Genomic DNA, 26,099 nt, shown 5'->3' with positions numbered 1-26,099 from the left:
AATAGGTTTTTACCTTTTATCAGGAGAAAAAAGAGCTTTGTTTTCTCAAGATTAATAGGGTGAGCTCAAAAATGAGTGGTTCCTGTCATTGTTCATTATCTCTGTCATTGGAGAGTTGGAGAGAATCTGTAAAATCAAGTCAAAGCATGCATAAGTTAATTCAGCTTGCTGCGCTGAGTTCAGTAAAAATCTGCTCTTGTGTACAGACAGTGGCGTTTGTGGGCACGGATAAGAGTTGAAGAAGGTGAAAGGAAAACAAACTTTACTAAGTCAAACTAACAAAATACATTAGAAAATAGAAATAGAACAGAAAAATACTGTCAGGATTCAGAGAGGAACCCAGAAGCATATCAGAACAAGGGTCTTTGAGAGTAACAGTTTATTAGAGTGAATTGTGAACAAAAACAAAGGAAGCTGGCAGGCGAGAGTGGGAGTCCAGAGGTATATGCAGAGGTGTATCCAGAGAGAGCGCTTGGCTGGCAGGCTCGGAGGTGAGTTGACTGAACAGATCCCTGAGGCAGAGAGACAAGGTAAGTGGTGGACAAAAACAGACAGCAAGAAACAGGCTAGTCACACAGAAACAAGCAACTATAAGTAACAAGGTAATATTTCTGGCTGGAAGGTTGTGGCATACATGATACTTCACAACGATCCGGCGGAGACTGGATGTGTGGCTGCTCTTTAAATACTGCAGTCAGTTTCATGAGGAGCAGGTGAGGTGATGACCTCAGCCAGGTGTGAGTCGCCAGGTACAGGCACACCCCCTCAAGCACTGCCAGGAGAGTGACACGAAACAAAACAAACACCCACGCACAAACATAGACAAACAGTCATCTCGGCTGAGGATTTGTAACAAATACTTTATTCATCCCTTTATTCATCCCCCAAAGCCAGATTCATTATTTTAATTAGAATAAATTAACATAAATTCATTATGTTAATTCATTAGCCAGAGTTAACAAGAAAAAAAACATTTGTTATCTCATGATAAAGAAAATTCAGCTTGTGATCTTAAGAGCTTGTGATATTAAAACATTTTGTAAGCATGGCCGCTCACACCTTCCTTATTTTTCTGTTGAAAGACATTCCTATTGTCATTAAACTAAACAAAGCTTAAGTTAACATAGCGTTCAGTTAATTTAGGGACTGTAGTGTAATGAACCACCAATCAAGCATTATGAGGTTAAGGGCTTGTATGTCTATGATATCCCAAGATGTAGTGTGTTGGACTGCCTGATTTCATGGCAGTGTGCGCAGTGACCTTGACTTCTCATAGTTGAGGCATGTAATGTGTTAAAATTACAGGTCACCACCTTAGAAATCATTTTTACAAAGTTTCTTCTCCATTGACTTGGTTACCAGTGTGACATGTCACACTACCACCTCTATGAAAAGCTCAGATATTTTACCTGAAAAGGTTGTAGATTTTAGATGACAGCTAAATTTAAGTTCTCATGTTGTATCCCTGAATCATGATATTTTCCTGAAGGTGAAGCTGACTTTTGGCAAGTTTATTTGTAGAGCGCAATTCGTACACAACGCAATTCAAAGTGCTTTACAGCTACATGAAGTCCCGAGAAGGCAAATAAAATAATTTCATAAAACATAAAAAAATAATCATTAATTAATTTAATTAAAAGTGAGAAGTGTACAGATCAAATATTTTCATTTGTCATATGCACAGCTAAATAGAACTGTTTTCTGAAACGCAGCCTCACCTTGTTTAGTCTGGACTCTGGACACTAGCAGGAGACCCCTCCCTGAGGTTCTCAGAGTCCGAGTTGGTTCATATGGCTCTAACATGTCAGAGATGTACTTTGGCGCTAGACCATGAAGAGATTTGTACACAAGCATAGCTGTTTTAAAGTCTTTTCTCCCTGTGCAGAGACCTGAGCACTGGACTAATGTGGTCATATTTCCTGGTTCTCGTCAGGACTCAAGCAGCAGCATGCTGGATGTACTGCAGCTGTCTTACAGCCCGTTTAGAGAGCCCAGTGAGCAGGCCGTGACAGTAGTCTAACCTGCTGGAGACAAATGCATGGATTAGTCTTTCTTAGTTAGGTTTAGACACTATTCCTTTGATTCTGCCAATGTTTTTTAGATGGTAAAACACTGCTGATGTTATTGATTTAATGTAGCTGTTAAAGTTCAGGTCTGAGTCCTAGATCCTATTACTCCTAGATTTCTAACTTGATTATTAGGTTTTAGAGAGAGAGTCTCAAGGTGACTGATAACAATTTCTCTTTTTTCCTGTGAGCCACAGACAAAGATTTCAGTTTTGTCTGAGTTTAGCTGGAGAAAATATGTTTTGCATCTACACAATGATCTGTTCGATGCAGTGACACAATGTATCTACAGGCCCATGTTCTGTGACACGTAGATCTGAGTGTCATCTGCATAGTGGTCGTAGGACACATTATAGCTGCGTTTTAGCTGGCCTAAGGAAAGCATGTACAGATTGAACAATAGGGGTCCCAGGTTGGACCAAGTCCATTATAAGTGTCTTTGCAAAGTCTTGGAAAATACACAGTATCATTTAACTTTAAGCTGTAAGTAGCAGGTTTTTTTTAAACTTTTTCCTTTGGAAGTAAATGAGGACTTCTTACCACTGGACTCCACTGGACATTATTTTATCTAGTGCCATTGAGATTGTAGTTATTTGATGCATATCTGCGAGACAAGAATTTGACCAAATATTTAGGTCTTTGGTTAATCCCATCCAGATAACCTGCTCTGAATCAAGTAAAGGATAATAAAGTGGTTCTGTGAGGTTGTACTAAATAACCATTTTTGGAGCAAAACATACCATAGAGAGCCATAACCAGTTTCTACTATTTATTACACATATTACATTCTTAAATAAAAATGCTCCACTTAACAGTTCTTGCATAGATATCTTACAATACCAATTTAGAAAAGAATTATGAAACAGACCAGTAACAAAAATAAATTTTCTTCTTCCTTAATAAAGAACATTACCATACTAACATCATATAATACAAATAATATTTTAAACACTTTGTACAGCAAAAAAATGTAAGTAAAACAAGAAAAATAAAAATAAAAAACTCAACAGAGATGACAGTGACAGGAGAGGGGAAGGGAGGATGGGGGGCTGGAGCGAAGGTTTATGGATCTGATGTTGATATAAACTGTATCAGAGTTACAGAGCCTCTAAATGATAGGTGAGAGGCAAGGTATGATGGTGAACACACAGATTTGTCTTTTTTCACTTACATGTCCATTCATCCCAGAAGATGGCTCAGTCAACAAATGTGATTTGACTGTGTACACACACTGGGTCATTAAAAAAGTTTCCATTTCCATTATTGATTGCTCAATATGGGATATTAGGATTGGCACCAAATTTGGATGTTAATATGGGTGTTAATACTATCATTCAAATTGTTCATTGTTCAAGTCTTATTTTGCACATTATACCTTCTTTTTTAACAAAAAAACAAAGGAACCTTTGTGTTGTCTGACTGGTGAGAAGAAACTAGAATATCCTTGTTCACATTTGGCCATTAATCAGTGTCTGAGAACCAAATCCTTTTTGACAGATTTTTTTACTTTTTCATACAGCTGTCATATACTTTCATAGTATAAAATAACACAGTAGAATATTAATTATAATACTTCAATTTCAATACAGTCAATAACCTAATTTGATTAGAAATAAAATAGTATTTTTTTACATCTGTATTGAAAGAGGCAGCAGGGTAATAGATCTAATTATTTTTTGATATATCAACAATAGCTTTGTTGAGGATTACATAGATGTTACAGATGTAATAATTAAAAGACCTCAAATCATCGAATTCAGAACAAATAATAATCACATATTTGAGATTCTATCTACAAAAAAATACCAATACTGTAATGTTTTACATATTAAAAAGACAAAAATGACCTTTTGATACCAATCCTCTTTTCACATACTGAGACATGGAATAAAATGACAAAGAAGGGAAAGCACCAACAATCATGAATAAAGAGAAGTCAGTCAAACTGTACCGAATGAGAACATGAAGCTGACAATGTGGAACAGTTATTGCAGTCTCACCCAAGAACTGCTTGGAGCTCCCTTGCTGCATCGCTCTTAAGAAAACCTCTCAAAATAGCTGGATATGACAGCATGCTTGGCTACAGAGGGCTCTGGTGGTTGTAGGTTTGGTGAAGGGGGTTCGGTGTGGGTAAGTGACACAGACACAAGGAGAGGGGATAAGACATGTGAATCTCTTAAATACTGACACATCAAGCATGGACAAACAAAGTAGTTACAGACAGAGTCACTCCGAGATGCCACTGATACCAAGAAAATTCAACCAAGTCACAGCATGACTGTTTGCAACGTGGAACGTATTCCCCCAGAGTAACAGTGATGATAAAGGCATTTTACTGGAGGGTTAAACAGATATGTCAGTCTGAACTATCAGAAGTGGACCAGTAGAAAATGGTTCTTGGTGGCAAAGTGCATCCTGGTTGTGTATCAAATGTGAAGTGGTTATTTGACAGAGTGCTCAAACAGACTATGCTAGCAGTGCGCACACATGAAGAGTGCAATAGCTAAGATGATCATGTAGTGCAATGGTTGCAATAACTAAAGCAGACCTATAGATTTGTCTGAGACGGTGCTGTCGTCACATATGTTTAATTTCATACAAAGCCATATGTATGTAATGTCTCGTGCTATTTACAAAAGCTGCCAAAAGTGACAATCGCTCTTCAGGATGATATGATGGAATGCTATGGAAACTGAAGCCTGGTCCTTCAGAGGAAACAACTGCCTGCATGGGGCCACAGAGGAAGACTTAAGGGTGTTTTCGGTTTAAAGGTCTGGTTGTCCTGGAAATAAGATGAAAATGGGAGGCAGAAATTGGCTGGCTAGATAGTTAATTGGTTAATTGGAGCTTCTTGTAACTTGCTTGATAGCTACTTTCAAGCTAGTCACCTACAACTAAAATTTGTCAGTCATGATCCATGAGACACTTTGCTTGCGCCCTCAAAAAGTTAATGGGCCACAGCATTTTAATAAATAAGCCCAAAATTTTTTGAGAAGATTTATCTTCTTGGTATTCTCACAACATGACATTATATACAAAAAGTGTGCACGGTGCAAGGAAAGTTTTGTGATGTCATTTAAAAGTGTTGATGACACTTCATGACACAAAAACTGCTGCCAATGAGGTCAGCAAACAATGCAAAATCTGTCAAATTTTTCATGTTGGTGAAAATTTCTATTTGGTTAAGTACATTTGGACCAACATGAATAATGGATTAATATATAACTGATTCAAGAATTTTGAAGTGAGGGTAGCCACAGAGACACACACACACATACATTATATGTATATGTATATATATACATACATATAATGTACGTATATACTTTGGGCTGTATTCTAGATTTGGGGATGAAGGCAGAAAAAAATACTAACATTACCAAGGTTTCATGTAAGACGATTCCATATTCTGACTGATCTTCCAGAGTGAAAACACCTTTAGCAACTTGTCTTCCTCTGACCTTTAACTATTGATGCAGGGAAATGATCAACTTGTTTGGTGATCTAATGTTTGATTCATCAAAAGTTTAACATTTCCAAAGCCCACTTTTGACTTTGAAATGAGACTTTGAAACAGTGCAATCTGCAGTATGCTAAGAGGCTAACTTAATCTAAAGCTAATTCACTCCTTTCTTAAGTAGCTAGTGCCACTATATTGGGCACGCTATAAGACCATGAAAACATTATTTTACATGTGTGAACAATATGTTTGGCTCCAGTTTACAGTAGACAAGAGACTGAGAATATTACGAGGCATGATGAGTCAGAGCATGTTTATAATTTAAATTGAATGAGATGAGCATGAAAAAAACAGTCCCTTTCCTTCCACCTTCCATTCATTCATCATTTATTTTCTTCGTCTTTGTTGTTCAGATGTTTCCACAACATCTACTACATTCACAGCAATTAACTTGCAAATATGCAAATCTTTGGGAAAAATTTGTAAAGTGTGCATTCAGCATTCCTGCAGTTGATAGTGCATGGACAACTGCTATGGACTGAAAGGGTGAGATGGGGTCAGAATTGGGGGATGGATGGCAGGAAATTAGAATGGCGTTTTCAGTGTGAAGGAAGAGGGAGGGTTTGGATATACAGATAAATGACAATTAATCTTATCTGTAAACCTTGAAATAAAATGCAGTAGTTGATTTGATGGTTTGGATATTCATGTACATAAATTATTTTTCTATTCCTTCTTTCCTTAACAGTCTTTTTGACAAGTCTCTGTCTCTGGGTACTCCTCCCTGTCAATGGGTTTCTATTTTCTATTTTTTTGTGTATGAAATCTGTCTGCTGGATGCAGACAGTTGAAATCAGACAGGCTCAAGGTCCCTGTTTTTTGTTTTTTTTCAGACCACATGGTTTACTGTGACCTAGAGTTATCTCATTAGCTCAAATGCATCTAGAGTGGCTGACCCAGGAAAGCTAATGCTTATCAGAGCTGTGAGACAGCAGCTAGTCGGCCTGGAGGAGCCTGATAGAGGACAGTGGACCTGGAGTAACACTGTGACATAAAATCTGCAGTGACAGGCATAGAGACAGGAAGGGAACCAAATGTGAATTTGTATCTAAAGTGACTCTGAGATATGATAGATGTCACGGGGCTTTAATTAATAAAAAAAAAAAAAGAGCGACTAAGTTTCATTTGTTTAATGCTGGCTACTGTAGCTCTGAAGCATTAATGAGAAAACTTATATATTTAGTAACCTCAACACTTGTTGACTGTGTTAACTGTGTTATCCACAAAGACTCATCCTTTTAGAGCATAATTAACACTAATTATTTATGCAGTTTAGAAGTTTTGATTTAAAATTACAATAATTCTGCAAACAAAGTAGATCTCATAATAACATTTTCCACTTACAATTTTAATTTAGCATCCATGCCAAATTTTGCCTCCAGCTGCTGGAAGAAAAAATATCCCTTTCTGTAATGTATGTATAGTTGTTCATTTTGAAAATCTGACTTCCACTAGTTTTCCAAATCAGCAGAATAGGCACTAATGACTTTGTATTTATTGACTTTTATTAGAAACATAAATAATGACCCCCATCCCTCCTCCAGAATTGTGAACTGAATGTGAACTAATCTTGCAAAGATTGTGATTTTCCTTATTTTCAATACAAATCAAGCTTGAGTAATTGAAGTGCAGGGCATGTGTTTGCATCACTTTAATTTGACTCAAGTCATCTAGTTAAAATAAAGATGCATGAATGCATGAAGGGTCAGAGAAAGAAAAAAACTGATAAAAACAAAGTTAGAATTTGCTTTGGAAAAAAAAATCCAATGCCAACTGTATCAACTTATTTTTCCACACGTAAATAAATGCTAGTTCAGCAATTACAAATCTGTTTTGAACCACCACTGAATGGCTGCTTCTCTCACAGTATGCCTCTCACACACACACACACACACACACACATTCACGCCATCAAAAGCCTCATAAAAGTGCTACGATCCCCATTCTGCAATTAGTGTACATCCTCTTTTGGAGGGCTTCCTTCTACGCCTCTTGGCATGCCTCTGTATATTGGCATGACTTTGCATCATCTAAGCTGAGGAAAACAACCATCAACAAAGCTTTTGTAAGATAAATCAGTAACAATAAAGTCAAAAATGAAAAACAATAACCTAAACTTGGGCTGCGATGTCATATTTAGCCAGACGGAAAGAGTTAGTAGAGAAAGCTGCCGCTTGATACACAGGACTCATACAGAGGTGTTGTCCCGCTGATCTCTCCTGACCATGGAGACTCTGCCCGTGGCTGCAGGGCAGTTCCATACTGGAGGTTTTTGGTATTGATTGTTCAAAGCTGCACCATAACCACCCCCCGGAGGGGAATGTTTTTACTCTTTCAGCTAATGAAAGCTGGCAAGGCCAACTGGCAAGGTGACTGGGCACGCTGGGATGTAAAAATCCCCTACCAGCTTCAGGAAAACTGCACCCTCACCCAACTGCACTAGTCGGCAGCCGTGAGTATTGGACTGTTTGCAAGCGCTACAGGGCATGTAGGTGTGGGCAGATGGAGCAGCCACTGGTGTTGAATGCTTGATTGCAAGAAAAATTTGTAATTCTTTTTTTGCAACTATTGAGTTAAGGAAGCAGGCATTGAGGATGTGTGTTTGCCGCAATCATTTCTCATTTAGTACGTCTTTACTTACAGTGTTAGTACTTATATTCAGATCACAAGAGACAGAAGTCATTGTTTTCATCAAAAATTTAAAATAGCTATAAAAATACAGCAGGTGACCAGCAAACATTACTGTTTATTTTAAGAGACACAAAATTATGTATTAGGTGACAACGAATGGCCAGATAGTAGCATTTGGTACAGTATAAAAACACTGGAAAAACCTAACTTGCCTCATGGTAGCATCTTTAATTGGAAAAAGTATAAATGAATGATGGCAAATCAACCAACATACTTTTAAGATATTTGCTTTCCTATCATGAATTCTCTCATTGCAACAATTTTGGTTTAAATTCTCTGCCCAAATGACATAATCAGAAAGGCTGGTATGACAGGAACATGTTGCCTGTGAGGATTTGAGTAGAATGCTCAAAACAGACAAAAATGTTATTTTCATAGGCCAGAAGATCCAATTATTTTTTTAACCACATTTCATTCTCAAAAGAGATAAATGTTTTTTGTTTTTTTTTAATTTTGCAAGTTATGTTTCATGGTTAAATGTGTCTCTCAGATCTAAGAAAAGCCTTTTATTCTTCATCAAAACAACTGAAAGGCCATCCTGTAATCCTGTAGTTGCCTTCTTCTATAGATATGAAAGTGCATTTTGAGCATTAAAATTGAACATTTGTTTTGTTTAAACTGTTCCCAAGTATAGGTTGTAAACTATGAAAGCTTTACATATTAGCACTACTAGAGGTCCTAATTTTGAAAATTTGGTTAACTGTATTTGTTCCATCCAAACTGGAGCTAGGAGTTTAGAGGAAGGCTGGGATGGGAGCATAAAATAATTAGAAAGCTTGTGATCTTTATTACAGTCAAATTAACAACAAGATTTAGAGGTTAAATCAACATTTAGGTGTGTTTAGTCATTTTCATGATTATAAAGCTTTTCTTTTCTTTTTTTAAAGAAGCAGCTGTACTAATGCATCAGACTCAAATTCACTGTAACATGATTGTTTAAAAATTTAATCTGTTGCAACTGTTTTACCTCAGCTTATTTCTGATGAAAACACTGACTAATACTGTAACCAACAATGTAACCAGAGTCTGAAGCAAAAACTCTGATTAAATATGAGGCGCAAACTGTAGCAAGGGTTATGTGGGTGATTGTTGGAGCTGAGAACAAGCTGATTTCTCACTTCATAGTATTTGGAATCGTTTGCTACCTCCAGCAAAGAGCTACGATACTCTTCCACTAAACAACAGTTGCTAAATTCCTACTGTGAAAAAAGATTTGGGAACAGAACATGTAATTCCAGGAAGAGTGTGCATGTGTGCACTCATGAACTGGAGAGTGTGTGTGTGTGTGTTTGCAATAAAGCCTGTCATGCAGTGTTTTGTTTTCCAACCCTGTTCATTAGTTTAATAATTATTTTCCTAAATCCTATTAGTCTTATCTTTTGAAGAGCCGTTAGCAATGGAACTGAACTGTATGTGTGTGTTAATGGAGTGTGCTTGTTTTGTATCTAAAGTGTAGAGTGAGACAGAATTGTTTTTGTGTTGTATTTTTTCAAGTCTTTTATGATTTTTTTTTTAAACTTATGTTCCTTTTTTCCTTATTTATCGCTGTAGAAAAAAGCACAGATAACATTAAAAAAAGTCAGTGCAATCGATGGATACGAAACAAGCAAATTTGATGGGTTAATGTGACCGTGTCTGTTCAGAACTGACACGCAAAGGTTGGCTGGTATCTTGAGTCCCACAAGAATAACCAAGAAGCAGCTCTTAATTTTCTGTTCTGGCCCTGTGGTGATGCCGATGAGATAAGATCTTCGAATCTGTGAAAGCACTCACGGATTACTTTTGGATTGATTAAAACAAAGAACCAAAAAATACAGGTTGCCAGTTTGATTCTCTTTTTTCATGTGAGACCAGAGGTCATACCAGGGTTTTGTTTTTCAGCTGCAGAAAAAGAGGAGCACAGAAAAATGAAGACCTCTATGTTTTCTGCTTTTATTTCAGTCCAAAAAAACCCCATAAATCCGTTCTCCAAGAGTAGATTTAGTTTTTTTTCATCCATTTGTTGCTTACACACTCCAGATGCAGAGTCAGTGCACATGGGGATAAAAAGACCAACAACGTTCTCCTTCTCTTCCCACGCATTCTGTTGAAGTCATCTTAGATTTTCAGTTTTTTTTCTCAAACGTATTTCAGTGATTTTTAAGACATTTTCTCGAAGAGAGAAAAGAGCAAAGTGTCATTCTTTTCTGTAACAACAATAAGAAGAATCCTTATCCTCTCAGTAGAAAAAAAAGGGAAGAAAGTGTCGCTGCGCATGTCTGTCAGATGGCCTGCGGAGGCAGCAGGCGTCCCAGTGAAGGTGAGAGATGCAAACACTCTATGGGGGAGAGCCTGAGAGCTGCAGCTGCATCCGCTGACCGAGGTCCCACGGGCGCTGCCACACACCCAGCGTCCATGTCCTGGGTTCGATTGTCAGCTATGCTAGGAGTCAATCCATACAGTCTCTCTCCTGCAGATTTGGCATTGTTGTTTTCCTCACGTAGATTACAGAAACTAACTGCGGCAGATGATGGTTTCTTATGTTCTGTGTATGAAAACCAGCATCAACAAAAAGAGAAAAGTGGAGTATTTGCCTTTAAAAGCCTGTAAAGCACTAACAGCTGACTGTGTGGATAATGAACGTTTCCCCATTGGACTATCTCCTAACCCAAATGACTTAATAATGTAAACACACTGAACACAGAGAAAGTAAATCAGGCGGCACAATGTTTCCTCAAGCAAGTTAGGTATATGTTAGTTTGGCAGTGTCCAAGCCCCCAGCTGCATGAGTGCGTCCGAGGTTCACTGGGTTGATGCATGATGAGTGTGTCAAGTGGTCTCTATTGCAAAATGTGTAAATGTGTAATTTTAAAGAAAAACAACAATCTAGCTACTCCTTGTTTTCCCCGTTCCCATCTCCAACGGCTGTTTGCGGTTGCCAGATTTTGGATGGGATGAGGCGGGCGTTTGGAAGCTTGACTACCCATCCCCACTCTCTCTCCTTTTACTCCTCCTCCTCTCCTTCCTCCATTTCTTGCTCCTCCTTCTCCTTTTTTTTAATCCTCAGATATGCCTCTTCATGTGCAGAGCCAGGTGGTCCGATCGAGAGAAACACCTTCAGAGAAGCAGAAAAAAAAAGAAATATTGATATATCATCCAAAAATGCATTCAATTTGTACTATAAATACCAAGTTAGTATACAACAGAAGAGGCAGGTAGCCAAATAAAATGTAATACGAACATAATGGATTTACAGCAAATAACCTATATGTCTCGCTGTTTATTAGCTATAAATGCAAGGCAGCTCTAGCTCCCTGAAATACCTACTGGCTCTATGTAATTCTTTGTAAAATTTCCATAATCCCATGTTTCTTAAGCTTCCCACCAGCAACATGTAATTCTAGAAAGTAGTTCACAGTTGACACTCCAAACTGTGTCTGTGTTTGTGAAGAATGTTACCAATCATTTGGTCTTCTAAAATAATCACTGGCTTTGTTTACTGAAAAGGTATACTTGTAAATCTTGCCTGAACTGTCTGTCATTCAATTCAATTAAGTTTCAGTTGACTTTATTCATATATTAGCATTTCAAGTTCATAATTTTCAATTCACAACAAGTTCTGATCACTGCTGGAGTGCCTTGATCTGAAAGATGCAGACACTTCACAGTCAGGGATCACTCCTGACACACCTGAGGTTTTCAATCCCAGATACAGCTGAACAACATGCCCTCTTTCATCCAGAGTTTTGATCTAGTTTTTTTTCTGACCGTGAACATGGATTTCACCCACCCAGATACTGACATTTTCATCCAGTGGTTGTGATCTTATTTTGTGATAGTGGAACTAGTGTCGGAATCTGTGTTGATCAGTCAGTTCATTAAAAAAATCTGTAGATTGCTTAACAATGAAAATGATCATTTAAAATCTTACAATACAAGTCAAAATGTTTGAACATTTTACAAACTTTCCAATTCAAACTCAAACTTTGATGCTTCAGTTTTATTTGAGACTCTGTGACAGTTGGAAAAATTTAGATTTATCAGTGAAAAAAATCTGTGACATAGGTTACATATACAGTTCAAAGCACTGTCATATACCTTCAGGCATTATTTGCTGCAGTCAGAAAACCAATTATCAATGGACAGTTGCTTAAAAGTGCTTTCAGTAGCTGTTAAGGAATTTTCATACAGTCATATTTTAAAAAAGATGACAAAGTGAAGCACACACAAATGTAAAGGCACATAAAAGTACAGAGATGACAGCCACTTCATTTTAAAATAACTAAAAATTGATTCATAATGTTACACCAGTGAAACATGGATCTAAAAATTAATAATGGCCAATTCAGCCTCAGAGATTTCCTAAACATGACTCAATCACAGCCATAAATCACAGCATGACCTCCACAGCTCTGCAGTCGGTCCTTCAGCTCAAAGTAAAATACAACTGTAGGGACTAATTAAGTATGCACTGCAAACATGGAGACTGATTCAGACAGGCTGGCAGTACTCTCTCATTCCAGGCAATTTAACTCAATACTGACTGCACCTGATGACATAAAACCAGGTGCTGGTGATGCATAACATAAGATTCAGAGTGTCATAAGCATTTCAGTTTAATTACTTGTGCTTTATGGACTGTGAGCACATTAAAGCTGAACACCCACAATAATACTCAACACAAATGACATAAGTAAAGAAGAGGCGAAACAAAATGTGGGCGAAAAGAAAATCAGAAATTAAAAATTCAATTTGCCAGAGGCTTAATTCATTATTAATTAGTCAAGCCTATTCTGTATGTGTCTGTATGTGTGTATGTGTTTAAGCAGGCTGTTGTTCCGTCCAGATATGAGTACAGACAGAGCTAAATTCAATTGATAATTCAGAGGGTGCTTCTACTATGAATGACAATCATAAGTTAAGCATTCAGATTTTGAAAAGTAATCTAATTTAAAGTGCAGTGATCAGGGTGTAGCTTCATACTGAACTACAGCAAGTTAAAATTCAACAGGAAACCCTCCTCACAAAACAAAACTTAAAAAAAAGCAATGCCATAATTCACAAGATGTTGATTCCCAAGAAACAACACCAACTGTTTATTTCAAGGTTTACTAGTAAACGACTGTTTAATGATACCAACAACATGTTGACCCAAGAAAGATTTCAACTGGTTTTACAGGAAGCATGAACTAACAAATTAACTTAATTCTAAAATTATGAACTCTACCTGTAGTGTTTATTTTACTGACAACTTTTAACTTTTCCAGATACATTTTTAACACAAATACATGTGCTTTCTGCTCTTTACATTTTTAGGAGATCTTGTTACTTTAGCTTTCATGTATCTGATTGGAATTATTGATATTTTTGTTCCTTTAGCATCATTTTGCTCCTTCCCAAAAGCAAGATCAATTTAGAAATGTGATCCCTTTGTGTGTCTATCAACTGACATGTCTTACAAATGAATAGCAGGGCAAATTAAACTTGAATTTCATAATGTTTTAGTGAAGGCAGTCTTTTTTAATATCAGCGGAAAACACAGGTTTGGACAGAACTTTCTTGGATGCATCAATTCACACAAAATATTACGCTAAATGTGGGGTGCATTTACAGTTGAACTCTGCTCTTTGTTGTATATGGTCTGGTGTTTCCCTTCAACCCTTAGCTGACCATGTGGTACCTACTGTACACCTCCACTGATCTGTGCATGTGCGTGTGTGGTTGAACAGATGGCTATGCCAGCTACTGTGTCACTGTTGGGGGGCGTAGCAGCCGGTCCAGCTGGTACCTCCCTCCCCTCCCCTCTTCCACAAACACACACACACTTCCATCTTATCCGTCTCTCCTCTTGACTCGCCTTTCTCCTTCACTCTACTTTTTTGTCCTCTTCTTCATTACCCTTCCTCTTTCCAGCTCCATGATAACATCAGGGGGTCTTTGCTTGATTAGGCAGGATTAATAACATACTCACGCGCCTGTGTGTGTGTGTATCCCCAGGAGAATTGTGTCACATTGTACATTCTATCAAATGTTAACTTCTCCATGTCTGCCACTTTTTGCCATTCTTATGGTAATATTTGGTGGACTCCACCCACCACAGATGTGTGCGTGGGTTTTTGTGTGTGAGTCTCCGTCTGTGTTTGTCTACTCCTGTACAGATGTATGTGAATCCTGGCTACATTAGAAATGTATATATCCATTGCGTTATTCCAAAGGCTCCAAGAGGCTTTAACTATCATTGAAATGATTTAACCAAAATGTTAAACAAAATTAAACTTTAACTTGATGAAGAAAGGACAAGGAAATTTAAAATTTCAAAAACAGCCAGAATATCAGCATCAAATTCAATGGGAACCATCCAAGTATTACTGAGATGCCTCACCTCCCATTTTAGGGTATTTACCAAAACTGCATTTCCACCCACTTTAAGTCGAACCATTCCATTGTGATTGAGGGATTTCACATTCTCCCTGTGTTAAATGTCTTTGCAGTAGATGAGAGCAAAGTTCTGAATTTGAGGTAAGATATAATCAAATAAATTAATCTCATGTAATTAAATTTTAGGTAGGTTAAAATGCAAAACTGGCCAGTTTAAATGCTGGAGCACCCGTCAGCCTCTGTGACCACTGTCTTGCCACACTGGGGTTGTAGCGAATTCAAAATATTCTGCAGATAAAGTAAGAAACCAAAAATAAAGTACTCTTGACATATTATCCGTTGAAATCAAATGCTTATTGAAATAACCATTGGTGGTTATGCTTAAGTTATCTCCATGTTGCCTTCTGCTATTGACTTTTAATTTGGGTCTCAGGAAAATGTCAGTGTCAGAGCAACCTTTACCTCACACACAGTGGATACATTTCTAGGCAGAGCTTCAGTTGCACTAAGGAGTGAATCAGCTTATGTCTAGGCTTTTGTGTATCCATGCATGATTGTGGTGTCTGGATATTTAAATATTCATCTGAGTCAGTATGATTTCTACACTTTCTACATGCAATCCCAGCTCTCAGCCTGGATTAGAAGCTTCCAGCAGGTTTCTTGGGGGGTTTTAAGTCTAAAACCCAAACCAGCAAACACAAAACAGCCAATTACAATGTCTCTAGGGTTTGTGCATGGCTGTGTGTGTTTTAATTTGGAAATGTAGTGCAGACACACACATATCGAGAATAAGTGTATGTTCAAGTGGAGCTGGCATCTGGTGCCACTCAATTATCTGCGACCTGCTTGCCAATAGCCAGAATCCATTTAGCAGGAGCATGAGTAAGCACACACGCTACTACTCCACCCTCCAACACACACACACACACACACACACACACACACACATTCATACACGTGGGCACTCTCTTTACCTTGAAAACTAATCAAAACAGTGACAATTTCGCAAAAAGCAGACTAAGATACACATCCCTGGCTTCGGTCTACTAGGCTTTCAGTTTGTTTTTAGATGAAGGCTCACACTCCCCGGTCTGCCTTTTCTTTTCTTTTTTCTTTAAGCTGCAATGGATGGGAGTCAGTGAAACAAATACATTGATGGAAAATCAATAAATAAAATCCTTTACTGCCAAGCAGATAACATGAATTGAAAATCAATAAATTTGCAGTCAATTTCTGAGCAGAAACATGTCTTCCATGCACCCCTCTTTCTGCACTGTAATACAAATCCATAAGGAACTAACTTAATTCAAGATAATAACATTCCTTATGATTAAATCGACCACACCATAAGCTACAGTGTTGAATCTTTATTACTCTACCAGATAGAAACTCAGCTGAGCTCCATCTGCACAACTACTGAGGGAACAAAACATCTTTGATAAAATGCTCATGTCCCTTCTAAACTGATTTGCAGTATTTTATCTTTAATGAGGATGCTACTGAGATGCATGTAGAATTAAGCTGGATGGAAAATGTTGCTTTCTTTATCATTTGTCAGAGACTGACTGATTCCCTACGGTTTGGATTCTTTAAACAGCAATGTTCAGGAGCAATTTTCAAAGGTAAAGACATTTTTGTCTGACAAAGATGCTGACTGAAGTCATGTCATTTTTGTCATCTGCATTGTTTATGGACACAGAAACCCCTAAATCCTAGTTTCAGAAAACTTCATAAACTTTTGTAATTCTTACAAAGACATTTTAGTACCTTTCTGGTGTTACTAAATATTTACAATTTAATGTTTTTAAATTGTCCATTTTTGCTTAAAGATGAGCTTAATGTCTCTAGATAAAGTCATATGACAATCAGCATCTTTGCCATTAATGGCCATGCCATTACGACATGCTAGCCCATAATATCTGTTTTCTGCTTTTCTACTCTGTGCCTTAATATAATTAGTATCTTAAAATTGTATCTTAAGAAATTCCTCAAACACTGATGGATACCAGTTTAATGACTTGAAAGTCATCCAATTCAAAATACATTGTGTGTTTGTAGTATTTTTTGTGTGTGTGTGTATTTGAGGGTGGCAGTGTGTTTACCTGTCGCAATGGTTGCACTTGAATGGTTTCGCTCCGGTGTGTTTGCGGTAGTGTCGTGTCAACTCATCACTGCGGGCAAAGCGCCATTCACAGCCCTCCCATGAGCACTTATAGGGCTTCTCACCTGAGAAGGAGCCAGGGCAAGGGAGAAAACGAGGAGAAGGTGTCACATTTTATTGCAATTTCTACATCTAATTTCACACTTCTAAACTACAGCTGTTCATTAATATACAGGTTACCATCTCTAGCTTTTTTCCAGGCACACACACACACACACACACACACCAGGCAGAGCAATTTTAACACAACAGCCATTTCAATGAGCCAACACACTTAATTAGCTGTAAATTAAGTCTTTCAGTACTGCAGCATGTTAATTCATAATCCCAAATTCACCCTGAAATGAATCTCGTTTTGTTCCCTCTATTACCATCCCTTCACCCCAACTCACACATGCATACACACACCCTGAGGTGGGGGTATCTGAAATGTAAATTAAGTTTCATCCTCTGGTTCACCAGATGGGAGAAGAGATGGTCTATTGTTCTCTGCCTGTAGTTATCTCCCCATGATAGAAAGCCTTCCAGCTGTGTGTGTGTGTATGTCTGTACTATTTTTGAGATGTGTGTGTGTATAGCATGTTGGTACAGACGGTCTTCAGATGAGACCTGATGATGTCTCACTGTGTAAAACTGCTTGCATAGAATAGAATAGAAAATACCTTATTCATCCCCTGTAGTAGAAATTCAAATTGTCATGTACCTCAAAACAAATAATTAATCAAATAAATAAATACATAAATGAATGTGAGAAGAATATATTATGTTTCCCTGTGTGTGCATGCATACGTGGGGTCTGTAGAGGAAGCAGTGAATCTGGCCTTCACAAGGATCAAATACCCACAAACTAATACTACAACTAATAAGGGACACTATGTAGCTATTTTAATACAGAGTATCAAACGTCTACGATAACATAAGCAAAACTTGATCTAAAATCAAATGTGTTGCACCAGGAACCCATGAGAACATGCTCAAGGAACTCATAAGAAAGTATCTGCTTGACAAAAATGCACTTACTTGATTGGCTAATCAATAAAGTGATTTGTGGCAGAGGCTCAGCTCGGTCTACTGCTCCAAAAAAATGTTATTTACATCAGTTTGATTTTGAATATAGAAACACATTAAAACACTTTTTTCACAGTACACACTGATAAAAAACCTTCTGGACCTAGCTGCTGACCCCTAGTGTGCACGTGTGCAAACTCAGGGGTGGTAACTATAATTGGGATCTTAATGACTCTTAATGGGCAGTAATACAGCAGCTTACAGTCAGTTAGCCACATGTCCCTGCAGCCTCTACCGTCACAGAACACGGCAATCCTCATAAGAAGGCAAACATGCACCCCTAATGTGGAGTCTGGAGCATTATAAAATTTTGTTGAAACCATAGCATTCACAAGTTAGACATTTGTGTTAATTTCTACAATGAAAACACCAAATGTAAATGAAAAAAAAGACACCAAATGCTGAAGATTCCTTTCCTCTGCCACACAAAAAACTCATCATCAGGGCTCTCAAGTCTCACGCAATGAGCGTGAGACACATGCATTTGGACAAGTTCTCACACTCACACGCCCACATGGTTTTTCACGCTGAAAAAAAAGTACAATATAAATTTCTGCGGCGCACCGCTATCGCTATGGAAATGGCAGGAAACAATCACGTCTCCCATGAGTCTGAGCAGAGCAACACTAACACCCCCGCCCCCCAGCCGTTGGTAATGGGGGGGGGGGGGGGGGGCATTATTCTCACTCTTGCCTTCATTCAAAACTTGAGAGCCCTGCTCATCATCAATATCACTGATTCAAATAGGTCTTACATTATCAATCAGAACTTTGTTAGCAATATCATAAACATCATAATCATCCTTTCATGGTCCGAGCCAGAAAAATAATTAAAATCCCAAGGAAGACTGATCAAAGCATAGTTTACTCCAAGGAACCTCTACTTGCTCTTTTACCTGCATTACATGCGATCCTGTTGGAACAAGTGTGCTGCTTACTTTTTATGGGTTCAGGAAATCAATGCTCTCTAATTCTCTCTAAATATAAAAAAATTAACATAATGTCAAAGAGAAAAAAAAAAGTGATTTTAATATAAGGCCAACTTATTTGCCAATTTAGTTGCAAAGCACTGAACTCCTTGAATGGGAATTACATTTCTAAAGTAAAAGAGGAGTTACTGCTGCTTTTCAGAAAAAAAACTATTGAACTTGTTATATCTTCTTGACAATGAAATGTACTAAATGAAAGAAAACAGATAAAATAGGAAGACAGATGTCCACATTTTCACACAGTACTGAAGCATGTTTACAGAAGCAACCTCCATTCTTTTCTTGTACCTGCTTTGTCAGTGCTAAGCCCAACTGTTGGGCATAATCTCTCCATCTTCTAGCAACAGGAGAATGAGACTACTTGTGAACTCTGAATTGTTTTTGTGAACTTAAATTAACTTAACACTTCAGTTATCATGCCAGAATAACCCAACTAGCAGAAAGAAAACCTTCACATGGACTGAGGTGCACAGCAGCTCCTACAGCAGGGTGATGCAATGACAAGTAAAAGATGATGCACAACAGGAACATCCAACTATGAATAACACCAACTTCTCCTGTATTTCCCAATAGTTTGGTTGTCTCTTTGATCAGACTTATCTTCTATCCACAGACATCACATGACTGTAGTTGCTCTTGGACTAAATTAATTCCACATCACAAGCTGTGCTCCTTTGGATTTGCATATTCAAACTTCTTCAGTCAAATCTCGTGCAGTGGGTTGCTGCTTTCCACCACAGAGATCTGATTTCTTTGCTGTCTCATTATTAGGAGAAAGCCTATTTCTACCACCTCTTTGATAACTTCTGATATGTCTGAAGCATATCATGAATCTTAGAAGGGAAGCTAATGTTACACATAATGTTTCGCAATCAGCTGCTATAAAACACCCAAATCTTAGACAGAACTGTGTTCAGTTGCATCTTGAGTGATGTTGGGAATGTATTCACCCTGGCATTTTTCCTTTCAGCCTATAGTTTAAATAGATTTTTGGGGAGGATTTTATGTTCCACTGGTGTAAAGCAGTCTTTAAATCATGCCAAGGATTCTTAATCAGACTGAGTTCTGAGCTTTGACTAGACCACTCTGACACATTTACATGTTTCCCTATCAACCACTCGAGTATTGCTTCAGCAGTATGCTTTGAGTTCCGTCCCATTCCTAATGCTGATGAAGACTGACACAGGTTTTTATCAAGAACCTCATTATCTTTAGAAACATGTACACACGTGGACAAAATTGTTGGTACCCCTCAGTTAAAGAAGGAAAAACCCACAATTGTCACTGAAAGCACTTGAAACCTACAAAAGTAACAATAAATAAAAATGAATTGAAAATTAAATAATCAAAATCAGCCATTACTTTTGAAATGTTGATTAACATAATTATTAAAAAAAAAAAAATGAAATAGGGCTGGACAAAAATGATGGTACCTCTATAAAAGATTGAAAACTATTTGACCAGAGTGACATGATTAACTCAGGTGTGTTCTTTAATTGACATCACAGGTGTTTCCAAACTCATAATCAGTCAGTCTGCCTATTTAAAGGGAGACAAGTAGTCACTCTGCTGTTTGGTGAAAAGGTGTGTACAACACTGAACATGGACAACAGAAAGCGGAGGAGAGAATTGTCCCAGGACATCCGAAAAAAAATTATAGACAAACATCTTAAAGGTGCAGGCTATAAGACCATCTCTAAACAGCTTGAAGTTCCTGTGACAACAGTGGCTCATATTATTCAGAAGTTCAAGACCCACCGGACAGTAGCCAACCTCCCTGGACGTGGCCACAAGAGGAAAATTGATGACAGATTGAAGAGACTGATCGTTCGAATTGTATCCAAAGAGCCCAGGACAACCTCCAAAGAAATTAAAGGTGAACTCCAAGGCCAAGGTACATCAGTGTCAGATCGCACCATTCGTCGTTGTTTGAGCCAAAGTGGACTTCATGGGAGACGACCAAGGAGGACACCACTGCTGAAAAAAAATCATAAAAAGCGAGACTGGAATTTGCAAAAATGCATGTTGACAAGCCACAAAGCTTCTGGGAGAATGTCCTTTGGACAGATGAGACCAAACTGGAGCTTTTTGGTAAGGCACATCAACTCTATGTTCATAGACTCAAAAACCAAGCATACGAAGAAAAGAACACTGTCCCTACGGTGAAACATGGAGGAGGCTCAGCAATGTTTTGGGGCTGCTTTGCTGCATCTGGCACAGGGTGTCTTGAATTTGTGCAAGGTAAAATGAAATCTGACGACTATCAAGGCATTCTGGAGAGAAATGTGCGGCCTAGTGTCAGAAAGCTTGGTCTCAGTCGCAGGTCATGGGTCTTCCAACAGGTCAACGATCCAAAACACACAGCCAAAAACACCCAAGAATGGCTGAGAGAAAAGCGTTGGACTATTCTAAAGTGGCCTTCCATGAGCCCAGATCTGAATCCCATTGAACATCTGTGGAAGGAGCTGAAACGTGCCATTTGGAGAAGACACCCATCAAACCTGAGACAACTGGAGCAGTTTGCTCATGAGGAGGGGCCAAAATACCTGTTGACAGCTGCAAGAACGCTCATTTTTGTCCAGCCCTATTTTATTAGTTTTTTTTAATAATTATGTTAATCAACAATTCAAAAGTAATGGCTGATTTTTGATTATTTAATTTTCTATTCATTTTTATTTATTGTTACTTTTGTAGGTTTCAAGTGCTTTCAGTGAGAATTGTGGGTTTTTCCTTCTTTAACTGAGGGGTACCAACAATTTTGTCCACGTGTGTATTTTAACCACCATGCTTCACGGTGAGGATTGTGTTCTCCAGGTGAAGAAAAGGGCTATGGACTGATCCACCAGCTTTCTAGCTCCTTCAGTGTTACCTCTGATCTTTTTGTTGCCTCTCTGATAAATGCTCTCCTTCCCCGATCTGTGGCTGCCTCTCAAAGCAGGTTTGTTGTGGAGTCATTCTTTGCATTTTGTGATGATGGATTTAATGTTGCCCTGTGGGATTACCAAACTTTCCAAAGGTCAATAATTTTACAAGCCACTGCAGTTTTGTAAAAACAACACTTTTCCCAGTCAGGTGTTTTTGTGATTAAGAAGGGGAGAGTAGGGTGGGTTACCAATCCTCTGCTTCAACTATGGAAGAGCTGTAAAGAAATGTGAGCATTTATGATTCTACAGCAGATTACTTTAAACTCCATAAAGAATCCAAAGAGTTATCCATGTTCAACAGCAGTTTCTGCAACTGAGTCCTCCTATTCATTTCACAAATTATCCCTCAGTCAGGACTGATTATGGGACCATATTTTCAACATACAATGGAAAACCACTTTGCAGCTTCTCCTTTTGGAGAAACGCTTCATTCTCAAGCTGCATGTGTTTGTGATATGGGGTATAAGTGGGGGCTGCAGGTGCCAGACAGGCGGACGTTTTCACACTAGTCTTCTGTAATTGGCCAGAACACCCCATCTTCCTTCAACAAGAACCCTCCCAAACACACACATGTCATGCCTGCCACAGACATGCACACACTGTTGGAGGAATGAAGCAAGGCCAGCTCGGGCCTGACGCCACAGCAACCATGACGCCAGCCAATTATAGCACGGCGAGGAAGGGATGCATGATAAAGTCACCTAGCAACTGAGAGAAAAAGAGTGGGGAGATGGGGTGAGGGGTGGTGAGAGACACTGAGAAAGATTAACAGGCATGGACAATCCAGCAGCCACCAACCAATTATGGAAGAGTGTGATGCAGTTGCTTGGCAACCTAAACTAAATGAGCAAACGGGGGAGAGAAAGAGAGGGCGTAGAGAAGTGTAGAGGTCCAGGTGCGGGGGAGGTCAGCAGTTGTTATCCTGAATCCACATGAGGATATAATGGTGCCCGCTGAGGGTGGGGACAGGGTGGGGTAAAAGCTGAGGCCTTGGAAAGTCAGTGAATAGTAAAATACCCAAGAACAACTTCCAATGTCAAATCATGATGTAAATTTTCATAGCTGTTTTTTAGCCATCTACTGGTTTTCAAAATCTGTTTCAACATTCTTGAAAGTTCATTATGAAGCCTAAAATCATACCAAACAGGAGCTTAAAAGAGTGTTTGACCATCTCATCACCGTCTCTCTTATAGTAAAAATGATGGGACTGTCGAACAATTGTTCCTTGGTGACAGTGTATGTCTTTTATTTTTCTGTAAGGCTAAAGTGCCAGTGAGGTTTTACACATAACCTTGATAGCCTCAGATGTTAGAATTGCTCAAACAAGACTCAAAATGCATAGAGCCAAGTAGACTTTTAATCCAGTGGTGTTCTAGGATGTGTTTTATGTTACCCCAAGTGAAAGATTGTGTGGCCACTCTCGGCCCATTGGCTTCTTTTATTTATGCGTCTGCTAAAAATTTGGGCATTTGTTTCTGACTGTTTTGATATTCTAATCTGTTAAGCACTTTGGTCAACCTTGGTTGCTTTTAAATGTGCTATATAAGTACATTTAAATAAATCCATAAATAAATGACTGACTGCAGCTGCAGCCTTCTGTGACCACATTAAAAGCATATGTGAACAGCAGACACTTAATGGACCAACACTCACTACAATGAGAAAGTGAAAGCGCAAGTTTTCGGAAGGTGAAATCACTTGGGAAAAAGACCTACACTGTTGATGTCAGATGAGAGTAAACTGGCTTGGATGTTCAGGAACAAGACAGAAAACCATCAAAGTCTCCAGTCCACTATAACTGGATGCTTCTGGAACACCAGTGTCACTGACGACAGTCAAAGTTACATCTTCATGGAGTGAGCTGCCCCAGCTGACAGTTTTAGGCTGGATTCACACAAACGTGTTTCAGGCCTCAATGGGCTTGCTTTTCATTAACTCCAAGTGGAATTACGTCTTACATTGCCATTGTTTCACTTTGATATTGGGTCTAGTGATGAAAAGTAGCTGGCCGCATGTATAAAGAAAATGGATTCTGGTGGGAAGTTTTAGGGGCAGATGAGACAAACAATAAGTTGTTTGGCCTCTGTTTGTCTGAAGCTCTAAAGATTAGACATTCAACCACCAGAACAATTAACCAGCTGCTAAGTATGATAGAAGTAGCATCATGCTGTCAGACTACTTTGCTCCCAATAAAACAGGCAGAATGTACAAAGTGAACATCAGGTTGAGACACACATGGTTGTGGAACAGGCTAACAGTCAACTCTTTGGATGGCCTTCCCCAAAGTCTGACTTCATCCTAATAAAAAAATATGTAGACTCCAAAATATGTAAATTCCACTTAACCCTGCTGACATTGCTAAGATGAACGACAGAATATCAAACCAGAATTCTCGCAGAATATTGTTGATGCCTAAAAGGCATTCAACGAAATATCAGATACGGTGTATAGATCTGGGTTGATGACCTACACAGTTTGAAACCTTTGTTGGACAATACAGTTTCTTCACAAAGAAGAATACTCAAAATAAATTACTGTATAGTGATGCTCACTGTGTCTGTGAGCTGCAAAGGAATGCGTGGACATCTATATATTTTCTTTAGTATATTTTGTGGAGCCAGGTATCAGCAAATGGAGCACATAGCGAATACTTTTGAAAGACAAGCACTCCTACCAAGACAGCTCAATGATTGTTCTATCTTGGTTGCTAAATCCAGTGCTTTCAGATATCTGTACACATCCAAAAGGGAGGGGACAAAAAAAAAGATTACTTTAGAGATTTACTGAATTAATTTCTACATCTACTAATGTTGTGTTAATGTAACAACTCATCTCTAATTTAATTACTGAATGTAGGAAAATCTTCATAACATAATACATAATACATCTCAGATAAATTGTTTTGAATATCACAATGTACAACTGTAGCACATGTAAGGTGCAGACAACGACAGGACGGATGATATTATTTTGTTTCTAATGGCCTCCAGTGAGCACTGTGTTACAGTAAGTGTGCTGACACTATGCAGGCTTTCTGCAGCTGCTCCTCCCTTTAGTCTCTGCAATGTTAATCCCTGCCTACATGTATGTTCAATGACTTATGGTTATAATAACCCAAAAAGAGGATTAAGCTAATTAAACCACAGCACTGTGCTTGTAATGAACACATCGGGAGGGAATACACCACCCCCACAGTTATACCACACACACACAAAATGAGGAAGCTGGAATGTCTGCTTTTTTCCAAGAGAATAATTCTGCCTTTAAAAGCGAATTCATCAGAAGATTACAGATACTGGTGGTTATGATTCCAGATCACTAGTTGCTCAATTCCGGATTAGTTATAGTAAAGCTACCGATGTGAAGTCCCCCAGCTATGCCAGGTGCAGCTCTGGAGTGTAAAGCTACACTTAATGCTCTGCTATGACTGCAGGGATCACACCAGCCTGTAACATGCTGTTTTAATGATGCCAAGGTTTCCAGTATTTATACAGCAGATGTTTGCAGGCTATGTACATGCTATGTTGCAGGCTATGTACCTGGCGGAATTACAAGCGCCGGATGATGACAACTAGAGGACACGAACTGCTGTAGATATCATAAATTGAAGGTGAAGTTAAAGCTAAAGTTGAATTGATCTGGCTTGAGGTGATGCAAGTGTGTGCAGGGCTCATGCTGCAGATAAGTGACGGATTCAGGTTGATGATTTTCAGTCCAGGAAGATCTTCTAAGAAAAATTCTAAGAATAACAAATCGCTGGATCCTGTCACTTAAGTGTTTCTTTACAGTTGGTGACAACTTTAAAACTCAAAAAACAACCATTAATAATGATCCAAACTCACATTTTAACACAAATGTTCCAAGTCTATTCTTTTTTTGTTTGCGATTTTGCTAACCACTAAATTCATCACCTGATATTAAAAAAAAGCAGCACTGCCTGAAAATACAGTTCAATGAATGTCATGCTGTACCACTGCTGTTTATTTACTGTCTGTTGTGACAAGTGATAGTGTTTAAGTCTTCAAACTCTTAACATTGTCCTGGGTGATCTGATCACAAGTGGGTAGCAGTAAGTACAGGTATGAATACACCCTAGACAGATTGAAGATGCGTTCAGGTCTGATCTCTGAGGCCACATTCAGGGGTGGTCCAGGACACTGTCCACATCAATTTAAAAGTCTCAACAAAATTATATCCTGGACCGCACTGAAGTGACCCTGTGACCTAGTGATTCCTAATGAGTTTCCAACTGGATGTTTTCTCACACTCACAGTTTCAAGGAATAATTAGACACAGCTGCTAGCTAATTTGAAATGATGTAATC

The 26,099-nt window shown here is 38.5% G+C and overlaps 1 protein-coding gene across 1 annotated transcript in view; it reads right to left on the bottom strand.

The window, feature by feature from the left end:
- Nucleotides 1-2,873: 2,873 nt before the first annotated feature.
- Nucleotides 2,874-26,099, bottom strand: part of klf7b (Kruppel like factor 7b) — a 106,048-nt gene continuing 82,822 nt past the window's right edge. Inside the window, exons 3-4 of the mRNA XM_072396555.1 lie at nucleotides 16,737-16,860; nucleotides 2,874-11,371 (exon numbers count right to left, since the gene is read on the bottom strand). Coding sequence (XP_072252656.1) covers nucleotides 11,320-11,371; nucleotides 16,737-16,860 — 176 coding nt within the window. The 3' untranslated portion in view covers nucleotides 2,874-11,319. The remainder of the gene's footprint in view (nucleotides 11,372-16,736; nucleotides 16,861-26,099) is intronic.

The sequence above is a fragment of the Leuresthes tenuis genome, unplaced genomic scaffold (assembly GCF_036924035.1).
Source record: "Leuresthes tenuis unplaced genomic scaffold, fLeuTen1.0.hap1 SCAF_12, whole genome shotgun sequence".
NCBI lineage: Eukaryota > Metazoa > Chordata > Actinopteri > Atheriniformes > Atherinopsidae > Leuresthes > Leuresthes tenuis.
Note: the sequence above shows the minus strand (reverse complement) of the source record. Positions and strands in the feature narration are given on the sequence as shown.